Genomic DNA, 20474 nt, shown 5'->3' with positions numbered 1-20474 from the left:
GGTAAGAGGGCTGAGAAAAATGCTGGCTTCATTGCATTGGCCAAAATTCATTTTTCTTTTATATCCAGGCTATGCAGACATGACTATGCAGGGTATAATGAAAAGTGCCTGCACATAAGGATAACGCTACACCACTAAACAAGAGTCTGTTTTTCCCCTGCACACCTTGGCTGGCCAGCTGGGTACATCAAACACAACCATCAGGGAGCTAGGCAAGTTATACTTGTCGTCAGGATTAAGCAGCTTCTGCTGTTTCTTCAGTATGCATGATTATCTCAATGCCACGAGGAACGCAGCCCCAGGACTCTTCATACTGCGCTTTCTAATAGAACTGGAACTATTTTCAAACAATACTTGTAAAGGACCTCAGAATAAATATTTATGGTATTTATTTCTCACCAGTGGCCGAGATCCAGTCCTCCCATGTGTGGACAAAAAGTGTTTCCAACTTCCATTATATGTGTGTCAGTTTCTGTTTAGCTGCATCTCACACCATTATATGTGTGTATGTGTTTATATTTATTTATTGTGCTTTCGTTAAGTTTTTTTTTTTTAAAAAAAATATATAAACATACCAAGGATAGGGAAGTTAAGGGAGAACAAATAACAGCTCACAAGGGAAAGCCCTCTTTCCATTGTGAATCTTGCTCTCGAGATGAGGTCATCAGTATGCCTTCTTGGGGTCCCAACACCCTCAGGTGCTTCCCTTGGCACTTTTCTGACATTTGCAGGGTTGTTTAGTTGTGGGGATGCTTTTTATTTTTGGATGCGGAGGCTATTGTTTGCATTTCTGTTTTGTGCCTTATCTGTTGGGGCAGTGGTTGTCTTAGCAACACCATTCTTTTCACTGCTGAGATGGATATTCTGTGGCTTCTTAGATTTCCACCGGTGCTTCCAGAGCCAAAAGGATTGGGGACCCCTGCTCGCACACTGCTCTGTATGTGGTTCTTTAGACCCCAGCGAATATGTAACAAGTTTTTCCAGTAATGGACTAGAATATTTTAAACAAACTTTTTCGAAATTACTGGGCATGTATGAATGAGGATGGAATCAAAAGAAATATTTGTCTGATTTTACAAGCCAAGGGAGCCTTTCACCTATGTTTCTTTAAAAACAGCAGCCCAGTTTTATATGGCAAACATATTTTGAAATTGCGGGAAGATTCAGAAGGATTTTGTGACGTGGCATCTGATCAAACAGAAAAAGGAAAAGATGTTGCTGGGTACCACCAAACATTGATATGCCTAAAGTAGTTGGATCTGAGCCATTATTATTACTGTTGTCGTTTTAACAAATGTAACACATTATATGGTATGAATACTGTGTAAGCATATCAATTTGGGGAGGAAATTATGGTTTCTCATTGCATTCCTTGTGAAAAAAACACCATTATTCAAAAAATGAAGTTTGAGAAATGCAGTGGGAAAATCTATTTCTCTCTCTGTATATATATACTTTAAAATGTTTGCATATCTTTCTTTTTTGTATTGTTGTTATTTACAGGTGGGCTCACGTCATGTGTGCAATTGCTATTCCCGAAGTGAGATTTGTGAATGTCATAGAGAGGACACCAATAGACACAAGCAGGATACCTTTGCAGAGGTTAAAACTGGTGAGCCGTAATGATCCAAATTTCTATTCTGACATATATTTTATGCTTCTAAGAAAGTGTAGTAAACGTCATTGATGATGTTCATGTTGTGCAATTGTCACAGAGTGCTCAATTTCTGTTTTAAAACGCCTGTCAAAATGTGTGAGAATTACTGTTTTGTGCTTCCTGTTCAAAATTGCATTTAGTTATATACTCAGTAGCTGTGGGGAACAGCTGTGGGGAACCTTGAGCTCTCCAGGAGCTGCTGAACTACAACTCCCATCATTCCCAGCAAGCACAGCCAGGGATGATTGGGGTTTTAGGGTAGTAACATCTGGAGGGCCTTAGGTCCCCCACACCTGCACTAGTGGAACAAAATCATCATTTCCATAATAGTCTTTAAGAAAACTGAATCTAAAAATTTCCTAGAAATAGCAGAGACTGAAAACACCTTCCATTGGCTGGCAGGTTTATGACATCACAATTTAGCTTCCCTTGTCACTGCTGATCAGTTTTAGGCAGTGATTTCCTTTTCTTAAAAAAAACACCACCATGTTCCCTGGAATCCCTGTTTGTTAATCCTAGCCATGTGAGGACAGGCTGCTGTTACTGTTTATGAATGAAAGACATTCGGGAGATTGCTCCGCAGTAGCTGGAGAAGCTAAAATAATTAAAACAATTAAACACTGTTAGAAGTACAATGGTACCTCTTGTTGTGAATGGGAGTGTGAATTCCGGAGGCCTAGCCGTATACTGAAATCTTCGTAACCGGAGGCGCCGTTCTGCGCATGCGTGTGCGGCAAAACTTGGAAGCATACACTTCCGGGTTTGCCGCATTCACAACTCAAAAGTTACGTTACCCGAGGGTAATTTAGTGGTACCAGTTCAGCACGGGTTCCCCGTTTTAAAAAAAGTGTCTGGAACAAAAAATAATTCTGCAAAACGTAATTGTGAACATGTCAGGTAACATTCCTCTCTAATATACAATTAGCAAGAAAGGGCAAGAAACTTAACACATGATGGTCTCTTAACAAATTACGTTGCAAAGGATGAGTATAACGAAGTGGGCATTTGTTTAGTTCAGCTATGAATTAGAATATGTTTGTCAAATAGTGGTAAAACAGAATATCGTATGATTTATGCTTAGTATGCTCCTACTTTGAATCCGGTTGATGTAAAGTTCCATAGGGTTGTATCCCCATGTTGGGTCTTGTCGGAGCTGAACTTAGTTGGATACAACCCAGTATCTTTATCATGTTTCTAAATTTCTTCAGTTTTGTGTGAATGAACTATGATAGGCATTGGGAGGTTAGGTCAGGGATAGTTGATTGTCTCTGCCATTCTTCAACATTATTCCTTTTTAATCCTATGGCAATAGTTATCAGTTGAGTTTGGGGAAAAGAAGAGACAGATTATAGTGAAGGAGACACACCTGGAAGGAATTCCAGGTGAGAAACTGATGGAGGACAGGGGCAGAGGAAAGGACCTGCTATATATATATATATATATATGTATCATTTTTAAATTATTCATTCACATATTAAATTTTCTTTGTTCCTGTAACATGATGACATGCATTAGCATTTTGTTACAATACAGTTTACAGTTCATCCATACTGAAAGGACAGTGATCGCCGTTTTACACACTAAATCATGTACAGACCAAATGTCTATAAAAGCTCTGTTGAACAATCTCAACAGATTCTCCGCAACATTGTGAGAATTTGCACATTACTTCTCCAATTTTATGGTTGCTTAGCGCAGGCCACCACGATTGTGAGATCGTACTGGATTGATGTCTATTATAAAATGTAACTCAGTGCTCCACAGAATGTTGAAAAGTATATGTGTATATGTATGAATAGGTCTGATAGCTGTGGCTAAAACAGTAAGTCGATACAAACCTCTAGGTCTGATTCTGCCATTATGTCAGCACTGCTGTCATTATGTCAGCATTGTTTTATTTCTGTTTTTAAATTCCTCTTGGTTTTCAGCAGAGTAAATGGCACAGGAATTTGTACATCTGTCTGTACCTTGACCAATGGTGCCCCCCCCGCCACATAGTTTCCTATTATTTTTACATTTCAGATCTATTTCTTCAAACAGAGGTAGAAAATGAGTTTTAGAAAGACTGAAGTTGCCCTTGGGCTTTTGATTACCTCAAATTTGTATTTGAGAAGTGAATCCAATACAAGTATGAGTATATTCTGAGTGAGAAATATTATTTTGAAAATAGAATTACACAGTGATGATGACTGATCTACAAGCCTTTCAGTATCTGGCTAAGGCTAAAGTGTTATATGTAGAAACGTATTTGCTTGAAAATTCACACCTGAAGGCAGATAACAGCAAGCTTGAAAGCCAAAGATTATAGACTTGACCCTTGAAAGGGGAAATCAGTTCAAAAAATAGAGATTTCACGGTGGCATGCCTGTATAAAGAATGGAATCTTCACACTGGACAAATATGACTTTAAAGCACAGGCATTTCATCTTCTGAAACATTTTAAATATTACTATTATTTAAAGTAGAACTAAAATCTTGCCCATTCTCTTTGATCTAATTTTGTATAAAATTAGAAGGTTTATAGAGACCCTTGTTTCTAGTTGTAGAAAAATGCTTGACAGTGATGCATACCACTGTTGTCATGCAATTCTTGAAATATAAGCAAGTATTGATTAACTTTCAGCAATTTTAAAAAATATTGCTGCGGGCAGTAAAATCAAGGAAAGTCATTATACCGAACATTAACTTACACATTAACTAGCTGACTTTCACACATTTTCTGTTTTAGGGGGAGAGCACTCAGGCGTGTTTAACCATATTACTAAAATGTTTTTAAAATTATATTAAAATAGTTTGATGAAGAATAAACGCTTCTTCTTTTTTTCAATTAGAGATTTGCTAAAATGCAGAAGATCCTATAGCTGACTAACCCACCACTATTTATTATGTCAGTTAAATATATATGGATCCGTTAAACCACACAAAATATATGTTACCATACAGCCTATTGCCACTGTCCCTGTCTTTTTGGCGGTCACTCGTAGCCAAGTAAGATTGTCTTCCATGAAGGCAGTCTTAACAGTGTGCCCATGAGTGACTGTGGAGGCCAATTTTGGATCCACACGTCCTTCCACAGTGGGGTCATAGGTTTCTGGGCAGGAGTTGATCACGGTGAGGATTTGCCAAATGTGCCTTCCTTTTAGCTCGCTTCTCCTGAGTTTCGTCCTGAGTTCGTGCTTCTTCAGAGTCCAGGACACCTTTGTTGAAGGCTGTTCTTCAATTGGAGTATTTGCAGGCCAGTGTTTCCCAATTTTATGTGCTTCTACTACTATCCCTATAGAGTTGTAATATGTGGTTGTCTAAATTATGTGCATTACAGGCTATATCTACTGAATGATCTGATTTGCGCAACATGGTGAGCCAAACCATGTCTTACCAAGACTCTTTGCTCCCCCCCAGTCCTTTTTACTATTGCGCTGTGGCTTAGCATGTCCAAACTGGGACCTGTGGATAAATTCCCTACCAACTACCCATGAGAGGTAGCTGAGTTTTGTTCTTGCTATAACTATAAATACCTTTTGCAAACTGAATCTGTAAAAGTAAATACAAAAGAATTAGTTACAGGTAGGTAGCCGTGTTGGTCTGCTGTAGTCGAAACAAAATAAAAAAAAAATCCTTCCAGTAACACCTTAGAGACCAACTAAGTTTGTTACAATAGTACCTCGGGTTACAGACACTTCAGGTTACAGACTCCGCTAACCCAGAAATAGTACCTCGGGTTAAGAACTTTGCTTCAGGATGAGAACAGAAATCGCGCTCCAGCTGCACAGCAGCAGCAGGAGGCCCCATTAGCTAAAGTGGTGCTTCAGGTTAAGACCAGTTTCAGGTTAAGAACGGACCTCCAGAATGAATTAAGTTCTTAACCCGAGGTACCACTGCATTGGTATGAGCTTTCATGTATTCCATTAAACCTATTCTAGGTTTCAAATGATCAAAAAAATGAAATAAAGGTACAGAAAATACCAGTTCAAAACAAATTTCATCACTTTGCTTTTTCAGTGTTCTGGTGTATGGAGCCCCATCTATCTATGTATATCAAATGTATATCAAATAAACTTATATTAATTAAGGAGTCTACACAGAATAACTAAAATCCCCCCCCCCCCCGCTTTCTATGTCACTCAGTTTTGTATGATTAGTTTCTAATGAGCTGCTTGCTCAGAGTTACATCCCAGCTTTGTTCATAGGCATGGATACTTTGGCTGGTGTTAAGGCCACTTATAATATATTTGTAATAAAAAAATCAATAGCTGTGAGTACTTAATCAATGTGTAGCATTCATTCTGATTATTATTAAACAATTAATTTATTAGAAGCTTACAATCATTTGCCATAAAGAAGATAAACAGCACAATCCTAACTATGCCAGTTTAGAAGGAAGTCCTTTTGAATTCAGTGGTGTTTAATTCCAGGAAATTAGGGTTAAGATCACAGCCTAAGGCTGCAATTCTTTGCACTCTTTGCTGGTGATTGGCCCATTGAATGTGATGGGACTTATTTCCAAGGAATTAGGCAAAGGATTGTGCAGCAAATGCTCAGCTGTTGGAAAGCTAGAGGAGGATTTATCTGACCGTTTATTTCAAAATCAGAATAAAGTGAAGTTACCGCTGGAGCAACTTGGCTATTGTTTCAGTCATCAATAGTTACCTGCTGTTTATTACATGACTTACTTAATAAACTTACAATAATTCAGCATTATAACGTAATGCAGCAAAAATAGTCTTAATTTCTTAAATCCAGTTCCAGCTCAGCTCAGTTGGAATAGCCAAGTGCTCCTCTCATCACAGCGTTGCCTATATTGCCCCCCCTTGCTACAGATAATATTGCTGAGTGATATCCAGAGTGAATTAGTTTGCTAACAGATTGGTTCCACACCTTTGTTGCTGGAAAACTGTGACTAACATATTATCAGATAGCAGCAGAAGCTGCTGCTGACTGCACATTTTTACAAATACCGTTTTATGCTGTTTTGAAGTTCCTTTCCATAACAAATATGTACTAAATAAATACTCCTGAACAGTTACGTTACACTTGCCCACCTTTCCTCAAATGGATTTCGTTTAAAATACTGTACACATCTCGTAAAATTAGTCAGAAATGTAATACTCATTCTACAAAATGATGTGTTTTACAGAGAGAGAGAGAGAGACTGAACAAACATTTTAGAATAATTCACCAATAGCAACAAGAATGTAAAGGAGAATTATTCTTCCACAAGCCCCACCTATGTTAATTATGCGAACCATTATGGATGTGTGTTTTAAGGTTGGAGAATTACACAAAAGCAACTGAATAAGGGTTTACCATGCACAGATCCTAACCAGAAGACAATTTGCATTGCAGGAACTGTATAGTTTCCTGGTAAGCAAAATAATAAAGCTTCAGAGTAAAAATGCACAGTAGTGGAGAAGATATGAACAGGTGCAAGGACAATGTATAAGGACAGAGGGGAGGCAGAGCATGAAAGGCTTCAGAAAAAGGCAGAACATTAGTCGTTTGTCAAAGTCAGTTTGCACATGGCAAGAGCATTCTTAGGCATTTGAAAGGTGCTCTAGACTTACAGCTGTACTGTATGGCTTGCCACAGTATCTCTAAAAGCAGCACTATTTCCCTAGGCTTCTGAAATTTGTTTCTAAATATATACACTGGAAACATCTCATGTTGAAAAATTCAATTTGCATTGTTGCGACAAATGAAATGAACAGTATGAATGCAATTGACTACCACTTTTGCAGAAGCCATGTACGATATAGGAATTGATGCTGGGTATATAGTTAGGGAATTTCAGCAGCACTTCAACCTTTTCTGCGCAAATAGGCTCCTGTGTGATTTGGAACCACAGATGACCAGGTTTCTAAATTGTGTGGGTTCAGTTTGAGTTCAACAGGCAGAAGTTCAGCTCCCAATGTGTGGGAGTCTGCAGGGACAGTAACAAGGACATGCAAGATGGAGTGGAACAACAAGATTCTCCCCATTCTCTGCCTCCCATTATGATAATTCTGTGTATGGCGGGTGGATGCTATTGACTGAATTGATCTCAAGTTTCCACGCAGTCATAAGGTAGATCTATGTACCACCTGTCATATTAGTTATAGAAATATATATACTTCACTTCAGATCAGCTATAAAACCTATCCATCTGCTCTTCAACTGCAGCCTAATAGTCATGTTCAGATGGTACAGAGAAGCAAAACAATTATTATTCTGTTCTCTTATTTCAACAAAAATAAGTAACCAAACAAAAAAGTAGAGTTCTAGACCTACTATAATTTTTAATGAGGTAATGAGCTTCCTGACTACAGCAGACTGTGCTCTGCCTGACTTCTACAATGATGAATTGACGATGTCAAAATATGCGGCATAGTACAGGGAGATATTTTTCCTGTGAAAGTTTCTCATTCTTTATTTATTAGAGCCATGGTAGTGTCATAACTTATAATACAAGTGTCATTTTGCGTGATTTATTTTAATGAATGTCGGTTCTTGACATGTTTAGAGATTCTTGACCCATATTTAATGCTCAAAACTCTTAAGTGTTCTGAAATGTAATAAATCAGCCCTGATATCTTTATGAAAATCAACAAACCACATATCTTTGTAAGTTGCCTTCCTCTTCGAAAGTTACGCTTATATCACAGCTTTCCATCAGGCAGATATTGTCTCGGCTGATTTTATATATCTTTCAAAGGTCACCCTTGTCTTTATTATATATATATATGTATTTAATTGTTAGCAAAATACCACACTGCAATCCCGAGAAGGATGGCTGAAGTCCAACTGCACTCAGAGGAACTTGCTTCTGCATGAAGATTCTAATTAATCAAAAAGCATCTTTATACTGTTTTGGCTTTGGCTTTTGGTAACACATATGATCCAATCCTGTTCCAATGCCGGCAAAGCCAGTGGCGTAGCGTGGGGCATGCAGGGGGGCCCGGCCGCACCGGGCGCAACATCTGGGGTTTAGGGTTAGGGGGCGCAAATCCACGGGTTAGAGGGCGCAAATTACTTGCCTTGCCCCGGGTGCTGACAACCCACGCTACGCCACTGGGCAAAGCAATCATAAGATCATCTAAAAACTGGTGTGGCACTCATACCATAGAATCAGCGAGTTGGAAGGGACCCTGAGGATTAGAAATATGCAGCTGTCCTATACAAGGATCAAACCTGCAGCCTTGGTGTTATCAGCACCCACGCTCTAACCAACGTAGGTACCTCCGAGGTTCTCCTTGTGCATCTGTGGAGCTTTCCTGCTCCTGGTGGGAAGGAAACTGGGAACACCATTTTGCAGGAGCCTAAGGCATCTCACAGCACCTTCAAAGGGCCACAAACCTTTCTCCCATTGAAGTCAATGGGAAGGATTTTGTTTAAAAGGGAAGGAAAAAGAGAGAGAAAGCTACTTCAATTTCCACCCCTGCTATAGCTATCTGACAGAGCTTTGGACATAGGTTTTGCTCTGCCGTACAATCTCATAGGTTTGCTCTCTGATGAAGCCAAGCAACCTTAGAAATTATTTTTCAACCATCTTCATAGCAAAAGAACTCTTGCACTCCAATCCTAGATATAGCACTGTGCACTTTGAAGGTGGTTATGAGTGATTGGGAAGATTGGGAGCTTAGGAAGGATACTCCTTACATTTATGATTTGCTTTTTATCATAGTTCGAAAATTATTTGTCTTTTAAAGTCATAACTTCATAATTCACTCTTGCCGTTCTTACATTACGCTAAACCAGGCTTCCTCAAACTCGGCCCTCCAGATGTTTTTGGCCTACAACTCCCATGATCCCTAGCTAGCAGGACCAGTGGTCAGGAATGATGGGAATTGTAGTCTCAAAACATCTGGAGGGCCGAGTTTGAGGAAGCCTGCCCTAAACTGATTTGAAACATTTATATTGTGATTAGCACTAAACAGGTCAGCAGCTATGTGCCTTTAAAAAATGACAGCTTTTTAAGGTTGTGTGATTACACCTGTCATGCATTTAGTTCAGAAAATAAACTTCCATGAGTTGCAAGATGAAAGACTCAAAATTAAGAAGGTCTCTTTGCCAGTGTATGAAAATGTAGTTGCCTGCCCATCCCCCAATGTGCTTAGGATAGCATTTCAAAACCCTGGGCTATAAATGTGTGAATATTGCCATTTTGGAGATACAAATGAAACGGTTGAGACAAGAATCCAGAATTATCCTACTTGTGAAGATGCTATGGTTAATTATTTAAATTCTTATCACTACCAGTACTTTATTTCTATTTATGTTTTCTCCACTTTCTTATCTATGTTGTCTTCTATGGTAGGCTTCCATCCTCATATTTGGTTATCTTACCTTCTTATCCATACCTGTCCATTTTGTTCTTTTTGAATTGATACAACTGCTGCACTTTACTGAAATATACAAGAGTTCTGCATTTTGAAACACTGGTGTGATGCACTTAGGGCACAGTAACTCCCATTTTGCTGCTGTTGCCAAGTGATATCACTGAGTTGTCATTAAAAAGTAGTTGGTGCTGAGAGGTCTAGTTTATTATGACAAGCCCAACCTCTTTGTTGGATGACTTGGGCAATTTGATAAACAACAACAACCCTAAATGGGCGCTAGTTTTCAGGCCATCAAATCTAACAGCCTTTGAAAAAGCATTATATATAAAGATTATGGCTTACTTTTATTTACTTTTAGTGTGGGGGCTCTTACTGATCATCACTATCCTACTTAGGAATGCAGTAAAACACAGTGCTTAAAAACACCACCTTAGCAAGATCTTCACATCCTTTATGTAATAGTAGCAATTTCTAATATTTAAAGACATATATTTGAACAGAAGTCGCCTCGGGACCACATGGCATGTTTAGTTGTATAGCTGTTCATGAGACTTTTTTTGCCTAGAAATATGAAGCATGGGTACAACAAACACAGTGGCAAACATGTGGATCCTACAGGCACCCTCATTAAGTGGCAGTGATTGGCTTCAGCTTTTGAATGCCCTCAGCAAAGGCGGTTGGAATGGTCCCTAGGATTCCGGAGGTGGGAGATGAGACTGTACTTTCTGTTGGAAAACAGAAAGAATTATAGAATGTGTGGAATATGAAGTAGCACAGTGGCTGTCCCCATAGTTTGTTTATATTAAGTACTAGATGCATATAAATTTTACGGAATGAGTATTCAAATGCTCAAAATGCATTTGTGTAGTACATGCAAAATAGGGAAGGGCTCTGTCCTACTGCAAAAATTACTGCAGGAAATCATTTGTGTTGTGCAGGAAATTAGAATCATTAGGTAATTACGGTAGTCCCTTCTGACCTTTTCAAATACCTGAAATACTGTAGAGTATTTACAGTTATTAGAATTGTAGCATGATGGGATGAGCCTGTCCTTGGGGTGGAAACAGTGAGCTAGAAGATGACCAGCCAGGCTTTCTAATTGGTTCCAGGTGGGTGATGATGAACTGGGCTCAAAGCATAAGATGGGGGTGAGCAGGCCTTCCTATGAACAGCACTTCCCATGGGAAGATGCTGAAATGAAATCGCATCCCTAGGCATCCAGCTGACCAAAGGTCAAATCAACACTGTTAGGCAAAGCAGCTGTTCAAGATCTACCCCTTCTGAAGAGTCTGCATGGGGAAAACCCTGGTCAAGGTTGTCTAACAGGATACCTGAGTGAGAAGGAAGTGCAGAGCAAATCTGAAAAAGATTGTGAACTTATTGCTGTACCCTGGGGACAGCAAGACTCTACAAAAAGCTTATTAAAATATAGGACATAAACTGCATTTTAAATTGACATGGGGAGTTGAGACAGCTTGGGTGAGTTCATAATTCCTTGAGCTGGATAAACACAGATGAGGGTTTTTTTGGAAATAATTTGGAATGTCAAAGTATTTTTGTCCCATTGGTAAAATATATTTGTGATATGCATCTTTTTCATTAGAAAATAAATAGCAAGGCTGTTTTTGGACAACTATGATTGTTCTGATAGCTAGAGCTCATGGCAAATCTTGACTTCCAGTTGGCCAAAGGTTTTTAAATCCCTTTGTCTCTCTCTCTCTCTCTCTCTCTCTCTCTCTCTCTCTCTCTCATTTTTTACATTTATACCCCACCTTTCCATAGGTGGCGCTCAAGGTGGTGTACATGGTTCTTTATGTCCCTGATTTATCCTCACAACAGCCCCATGACGTAGGTTAGGCTGAGAGATAGTGATTGGTGCAAGCTCACTCAGTGAGTTTCATGGCTGAGTAGAGACTAGAACCCTGGTCTCCCGGATCTCAGTCCAAGACTCTTAGACCACTCTGGCTCTCAGATTTAGACTCAAAAGAAAGTTAATGTTATAGAAAAGAGAGACTCAAAGCAAAATAATAATTATAAACCACTATTTCTGTGATTAAGTTGCTACAATTGTATTCAAGCACATTAAAGAGGACTTCAAAGATGGCGTAATATACAAGACTATTGCCTTCAAGTAGTTAAGCGTTTGGTTTCCCAGTCCAAATACTATGTGAGATCCTGAGATTTTGTTGTTCCCGACAGCCCTCAAAGATTTTGATTATAAGCTTCTTTAGTATGCGGTTGGAAGATCAAAGGCAGCCTACTTAGAGATCTATCAGAAGCCAACTTTAGTGCCTTGGGGCAACTTTTGTCCTTGTGAGTAATTCTAATTTGTCGGTAAATGTAGATATCACAATAGCTTTAATTGCTCTGTAAAATATTTTTTTCCCCTTCTCATATCAAAATGCACAACATACGAATCGCAAAGATAAGTAGATTTTCAACAAATTTGTGAATGTGCATACGTAACAGCTTTATAGCTTTGCCTATTTGGTGGGAAATGTACCAGAGACTGAGATAGTTTTCTTATCGTGATCAGAGCCAAATCCTAACATGCAGACATATTGGCTCATGGCTTTGGGCAGCATTCTCATTGTAGATGTTGCAGGCTGGCTTGTGTCCTGTCAATGAAGAGGAGGGACAATTGGAAAGGGGGTGGGAATTGCAGTGTTTTGGATATAGTAGTACAAGAGTGTGTTTGTTTATGTGTGTGTATGTACATACATACATCAGATTTTCATATGAAAGCATAATGTGGAACCATACTATCTGGCAGCGGGGGCAGGGAGAAGGTTGATGAAAGAAAGATTAATTGGAGTAAGATTAGTTTATGATTTCCTTCTTTTAAACAAGGAGGAGGAAATGTTTGTGCCTTTCGTGTCCTTCTCATATATCTTTACCTCAGTGCAAAAGGGATTGTGAGGAACAGACCCATGCCCAAGCAAGATATGATACCAACCGGAATCTTAAAGTGAAGATCAATAATGCAAACAGTTACTGTTGCTTACTCTATCTCAATGGAGCCTAGATGTATCACAGGCTGTATATTCTGGTCATTGACAATCTCCAGAAGTGCCTATCTTTCCTATTCTTTCCATCATGGGAAGAAGCAAACATAGCTAATCAAATTGAAATAGTCCTGAAATATCTCTTGCTGCAGTCCAGTCAATCATAGCTCTTGACACTAAAAATGGCACTGACGGCAGCAGGAGTCGAGAGGATGGATTAAAAAATAAAATTTAAAAAGTCACGTATAGCTTGCAAGTCTCTTTCCTTCGGTGCCTTGCATCTGGTTCATTAAAATGATTCCAGAATACACCTTCTGGGGTCGCTGAAAGATTTGTAAGTAAAAAGCCACATCCAATGCAGACATTTGCCTGATTACTTACAGCTCAGCTCATTATTCAGTTGTCATTCTTAGCTCCAGATTACTCAAAGCTTTAGTTCCAAATACCTCCAGGGCAGGAGAACCTTTAGGGAATAGTCTTAAAGCTGGCAACTCTGTCAAACGCTTGCAGCAGACCACACAGCCAACAAATCTGAAGTCACTGTTGTTGCTTTAAAAAAAATGAGGACTGAGCTACACTGAATCAAGTGCCAAAATTCCTGTAGTCAGAAATAGCTGAACACATCTCTAACGCTGAACATTTTGTTTATCCTTGAAGCATTTTCATCTATATAAACATAGAGGGCAAATATATATTTACAATAAGTAAAGTTACTTTGTATGAACTCTCCTCTACAGGCTTTGCACATTACACAGAAGCATTGAAATAGAAAGTGGAAGTTGTGCATTTCAGAATTTCCCCACATGAGGTTCCCAAGTATCTCAGACGTGAGGGAACTACACAATTCTCTCCTTCCATCCAGGATATGCAGACCATCTTATCAGGAACAGAATATTTCTAACAGATTAACCCATACTCCATTTGTAGTATTGAATATGCTTTAAGTGGGCAGCAAGAGGGGCATACAAACAGTGTATAGGAGGGGCTTGTCACATACATCCAGTAAATCTGATAAAATGCAAGCAAAGTTAACTGGTGTCCTGTACAACACTGACTTTGACACATCCTGGGACCATTAACCCAAAAACTGGCACTGTTGAAATTTCTTTATTGATCCTACTGACTTCCGGGGAGGAATCATGGCAGACTAGATATCTGCTGCTGGCACTCCCTTCCAGCAGAGATAATTATGCAGTGACAAGAGGTAATCAAGACATAAATATTTATTGCCAAACTCCCTTCTGAATGAGAGGGGGGAGGGGCAAAGCCCCCAAAGCTCAGAAATCGACATTCATCAAACTGTGGTACAGAAGCCTTTGGGAGTGGAGAGGTGTCGAAAGCAAGGAAAAGCCACCAGTCCACACACTTCATAATCACCCCCTGAATTAGGGTTTCAGGTCTGCAAACCTCCTTTCAACTATGATTAAGGCTGGAAATCAGCATGAATAGGATTTTCTATCTGTCAATTAAATAGCACCCAGAAAAGAAGGGGGCTGCTGGGTGGCGAAAGAACACTAAATAACAGGCTGGAAAATATATCAAGAAGCATAAATTAATTGACTACCCTGAAAGATCATAATGGTTCTGAAGTTGCTTGCAGCCTTTGCTTAGTGTTGCTTGCAAATATCTATTTCTTCTTGTGCTGAGGAAAATTTATAAACCCCCCCAAATAAGACTCAACTTCTAAGTCGTCTTCTTCTCCAAAGAAAAGGGCTTCTGTTTCTCCCTACTAGCGATATTGTTTGGACATTTCTGCTTCTGTTCTTAAAGCAGCCAAAAAAACACAGCATACGTGGTTCCTCACACTGTGCCACTATGTGTTACACTTTCTTTTTTTTTTAAAAAAAAATATTTATTAAGATTTTCGCAGTGTAATACAAACAACGACAAAAAAGAAAAGAAAAAACAATATCAAATAAAAACAAACACAAAAAATAACAACAATTAAAAACAATTTCATCTATCAGAACAATTCTTGCTTTAGCTTGTTTCTTGGACTTCCCCACACCTCCCTCCTTTGTATTCCAATGCAATTGTTTGTTCAGCAAATCCTTTCCCTCTTTACCTTTATCTTAATTTTTATCTTAGTATTTTAACTTTACCTTTCCCTCTATTTAACACTATGTGTTACACTTTCAGTTCTGGTTAGTTGCAGGTGTCTCACTTTATCATACAGAGCCCCACCTGGTAGTGAATATCCGTTAACTAGGATACTTCAACATCTGTTTATATAAAAGGTAGGCATAGCTTTGCAATTAGAAGACTATTTTACTGTGCTGCTTACATCATCATGCATATAATTTTGCCCACTTTTATATTTATAGCCAATATTTTATTATATATTGAAAAATTCGGAGGACTGAAAGGTCAGTTATCTCCTCACATTGAAGGGATGTGAGGAACCCCTTAAGAAATGTTGCTAGTCTTATCTAAAGTCTTCCTTCAGTGTTCCATAGAGGTGTCAACTGAGCAGGAATCTTCAGCATTTCCTCTTGATTTCCTTCTTAGGTGAAACTGGTGGCAACCATTTTTCTAAGCCTGAACAGTTGTAATTAGCCTCTTCCAGCTGCCCTGGGCTCCTTTGGAAGAGCAGGAAAAAGTCATTATAATGATTACTACTGATATTATTTCTCCTCTTCTTCCTCCACCTCCTTATTGAAAGAACACAGTCTGTTCAACTAGGATACAGCATCCTAAAATCTAAGAGCAAAAACATGATGGATGTAAGATATGTACAAGATATACGGGATAAGAAACAGTTCAATAAAAAACAGATAGCTGAAGCAAATAACCCATGTCATATTGCTTCAGGAAAATGGAAAAGACACCAATGTCACTAGCCAGTATTAATCTGTAGAATGTTTCTGTTTCATCACTATATTTTGTGATCTGCAATAAATATCTTCTATCAAGCCATCCAACAGAAACCTTTTTAGAATGTAACCAATCCATTCTGTCCAGTATGCCATTTCCAGTTGTGGAGTCTGTTCCCAAATTTCCATTAACTGCATTAAAACTTTCCATCCTGTTTTTTTTTTAAAGAATAATAATAATCCAGTGACAATGAATGAAGTTGTTTGTGTGATGATACTGCCAGGAGATCATTCAAGAATTTCACTACCCTGGTTATTTGAGGCCTTCTAATTTCAATAAACCATCTGAATTAATTAATGGATCCTATGTACCCATCGCCTCCATATAAAAGTGACATTGAAATAACAACATATCAAAAGTAACAAAACCAAATCAGAAGCTATTGGTAGTTTTTCATATTAAATGATGTGTTTACTGTGAGTAAATATTTAATTTTCTACACACCTGTTAGTAAGGCCCTCAGAACTCAGTGGACGTGTACAGGAATGCACTATAAAATTAACTGCAATTCATGTAGTAGACTAAATATTCAAAGTAACTATAATATAACAGCTATTATTTAAAAACTAATTTTCTTCCGCTCAATTTCTTTGTTTTCCCATCCTATTCCCCACCCCTTTATAACTACAGGCCATTTGTTGCTTCTTCCCATGTCTCAATAAGATAAATGAACAAATTCAGAATATTTTCCATGCCTCATCTGTCTACTCCCCAAGCTGTCAGTGAGCTCATGCTAGAAGTCTGCAGCAAGCAAACTGTATTTTAAAATATATAAAAATAAGAATATTGCTTCCATGGTAACCTCAGAACTTTTACCAGATCTGTTCATGTGTCTGTACCCACGTCTATGGGGAACTATTCAAATATTTACTTGACGCGATTGTGCACCAGTATGTTACTGCAGTAGACATGTCCTCTACATTTCCTTGGTCCTGCCTCTTAACTGCCTCTTCCTCCACCATTGATCCATATTTCAAAAAAGTGAAAATCTGGACACAAAGGTTGTTGAGTTTTGTTTTTGTGTTGAAGTTTTTGAGCAATTTTAAAGGAAATTCACCCAAAAATCAACACTTGGGTTGCCATACGTCTAGGTTTCCCCAGACATTTACTGATTTTCAGAAATTCCTCCTGGACGCTATTTCCGACAGGCGAATCCCAGATATGTCTGGGGAAAACCAGAACATATGACAGCCCTAGCTAAGTTGTAAGAAAACAGAAGCCAGATTAGCCCAAACTCAATGAGGGTTTGAGACCCATCGGCTACCCTCACCTGGTTTTAGCAGCCTGTTGAAGCTGTTCCTGAGATATGGCCACTGTCGCATGCTGACAGCTTCTAGCAGCCACAGGTGAGAGCTGAGTGCAAGATGGGGATGAAGGGTGGACAAATTATGCCAGAAGGAGCATGATGTGCCCCCTGCCAGAAGTACTACCTCTCTCTTAACATCCCATACACTCTCCAAAAGGCAAGATGCTGCACAGATAGCAAAAATCATTATATGCTTGTTTCCTAGCTATCTTGGAGTTTTTTTTAAAAAAAATAAAAATAAAAACGTTGAACTGTGATCTAAATAATACTAAGATTCTTGATTACTATGGATTGTTAGGTTCATAAACACAGTTGTTCTCCAATAGGGTAATGTGAAGACAGATTAGGTATATGGCTTCAAGGGATTCCATTCATTTCTTTGGTTGCAATAGGCCCCAGAAGGGAGACTAATAGAGGAGATGAATACTGTCGGGTTAACTATGTTGTTGTTGTTTAGTCGTTTAGTCGTGTCCGACTCTTTGTGACCCCATGGACCAGAGCACGCCAGGCACTCCTGTCTTCCACTGCCTCCCACAGTTTGGTCAAACTCATGCTGGTAGCTTCGAGAACACCGTCCAACCATCTCGTCCTCTGTCGTCCCCTTCTCCTTGTGCCCTCAGTCTTTCCCAACATCAGGGTCTTTTCCAGGGAGTCTTCTCTTCTCATGAGGTGGCCAAAGTATTGGAGCCTCAGCTTGAGATCTTTCCTTCCAGTGAGCATTCAGGGCTGATTTCCTTCAGAATGGATAGGTTTGATCTTCTTGCAGTCCATGGGACTATCAAGAGTCTCCTCCAGCACCATAATTCAAAAGCATCAATTCTTCAGCGATCAGCCTTCTTTATGGTCCATGTACAAGTGCAAATTCACTTCAAATGTGACTTCTTATGTGTGAGTTTGGAGAGAAATATGAGTAAATCAGGAAGTGAGGCTTGCATACTTTAAAATTCCAAACAGCATTGCCACATACCTTTTTAGAAGGGGATCCAGTAGTATTTTTTATTATTATTTGACTTTACATTTAGATCTCAGTCAATGAGACTTTTCACCCTTCCTTGCTGTTTCATAGAGTATGATCAGATTGGGAGATAACATGGTTATCTGAATGTGGGGTCTCCTATGAACTGGAAGATTAAGCTCACTTCAAATAATGCACTAGCTTCTCTTCATGGGCAGGGGGGAACTGGGTATGAAAGGACAACCAAAGCCCATTTATGATTGTTCCCTAGGGAGCATCACGGGGAAGTAAGGAAGCTGCTATCTGACAGGCTCCCCTTCTGGACTGTGGCTCGTTCTTGTGAAAATAGTTGATGATCCATGAATTGTTCACCTCTAGCAATTCATAAAGGCATCTTTCTTTAAGCCTAACATACGGGTGACTTTTGTGGTTCACTAGAGAATTATGTAGAAAGGCTGCCTAGTGGCACAGGCTTCTTAAACCACATTGTCCACATCACTAAGATATTTACATCTGCAATGTGCTCCACTTCAGCAGATAAGACAAATGGCAGTGTCCCCTGCCATTACCCGTGTGCTTCACAAATTTAACATCCTACCCAGCAGCAGAGAGCATTCACCTATATAATTTGCCATGGCCTCCTCCTGCCCAAAGCATAGGGACTCTGGTCAATTCCTATTTCAGATCTTTAAGACACATTGAAGCACATAGTTGAAATGCCACTAGGCCAGCCTCAAGGTAGATGAAATTTTGATATGAATATTTGTATCAGAGTTCCCTGTCTTGAGTTTGACAAGATTCCTGTTTCTAAATATTTGAACATGCAAGCCTTAAATGTGACTGGCTGTCTCAAGACTCTTTCCATCTCTCTTGGTGGGGAGGAGTGTGTGTGTTTTTAATTTAAATTATCTCTTTTGAGGTTTGTAGGGGAAAAGAAAATATTTATCTTTTAGCTTATTGATATCAGCAGGCAAGCTAGCTAGTCTCAGAAGGATGGAAGGTTTATTGGTTAAGAGATGCAGGCACCCAGTTTGTGATAAAGGAATTCTTTGCATTTTTCCTCAGCAAAGTAAATTGCTTGTAGGATATTGCACAGAACTTAATCCTTTCAGAGCTGCATCTCAGTAAATCTGTTTTAAAATGCTGTCTGCTATTAAATAGTTAATGTTGTGTATGTATACACATGTATGTTAAATACAGAGATGAAACTGAATTCCATAAAGAAACTTCCTGGGAAACAGCCCAGAACTGTGTGCAGGATCTCTGTCCCTTCTAAATAGGCTCACTTCTACACAGACACATTTGTGGTCCTGAGTAAATTTTATATATTTGAAGGAGCATACCAGAAATGGGATGGATAGATAGGAATCATAATTATCTTGCTACTTTTGGAGGTGTTTGCTATGCATTTTCATATCACTGGGCCACCTGACTATCGATCCAGAACTCATCATAGCATGCATGAGTGGACCTGCTTCGTGCTTCCTCACATTAGATTGCTGTCCAGAATATTATTTTTTCATGCCAGTTGCTGGTTCTATTCAATGAAAATTGCATCTGGTAAAAGGTCCATGGTAGCATCTCAAGGGGGGAGTTTTCAGCTTAATAGTATAAAAAATCCATGTCCCCACACTATTAAAACTATGCTATTGTGAGTCTTTGCAGCTTGCGTAACAGTCCTCAGCAACTCAGCATTTTGGCTAATCTACTTTATTTACATATAAACACACATGGAGCACTGCAACATGGCTCCCTCTCTCTTTAGCATCAGACAGCAAAGAGAGAGAACAAAGGACAATAGTCTCACTTCACGGAACACAGTAACACAAACATCCTGTCTCTGTCACTTCCCACTTTGTGGAGTCAAAACATACACTGTCATGTGATAGACAAAAATCCTATGACTGCAATCATGGTGCAGAAATTCTGACACAGTCAACCTGTTCCTGTGAGTTCAGAATACATTTATGCTACCGTCCAACTGGCAGTGAAAGCCTCATCGTGGCCGTGCTTAGTGCAGTATGAAGCCTGCATATCACAAAGGATGTCTTCTATTCTTAACCAATCGCATCAAGGAGCCAATCAGAGTGGGCGAAATCGTGGTCTTTAGGATTGAAAGAAGGGGAATCCCACGAGCGCATTGGGTTTTGAAAATTCATGAAAAACAAAACAGAGACATCAAGTTCTTGACAAAGGGTAGCAATAACGCAGTTGATGACCAAGGCTTGTACATGCAAGGTCAGCACTGGCTGGAGAAGAAAGATGTAGTAGGACGAGCAAGAGGATTTGTGCCATGCATTGGAATAGTGACCATCTTTAAATTTAAGTACATTGTCCTCTTTCTACTGGACTTGTTTGTGATAGT

At 39.2% G+C, this 20474-nt stretch overlaps 1 protein-coding gene across 7 annotated transcripts in view; it reads left to right on the top strand.

Moving 5' to 3' along the window:
* Positions 1–20474, top strand: part of KDM4C (lysine demethylase 4C) — a gene marked incomplete at its 5' end in the record, with an annotated part of 192254 nt that overhangs the window by 139256 nt on the left and 32524 nt on the right. For all 7 annotated transcript variants that reach the window (XM_083419596.1, XM_083419593.1, XM_083419597.1 and 4 more), the window contains one exon: positions 1504–1612. In XM_083419596.1, the coding sequence (XP_083275722.1) occupies positions 1504–1612 (109 nt within the window). The remainder of the gene's footprint in view (positions 1–1503; positions 1613–20474) is intronic.

Source organism: Podarcis tiliguerta (genome assembly GCF_965153285.1).
Source record: "Podarcis tiliguerta genome assembly, chromosome: 17".
Taxonomy (NCBI): Eukaryota; Metazoa; Chordata; class Lepidosauria; order Squamata; family Lacertidae; genus Podarcis; species Podarcis tiliguerta.
This window is presented reverse-complemented; position numbering and strand designations above follow the sequence as displayed.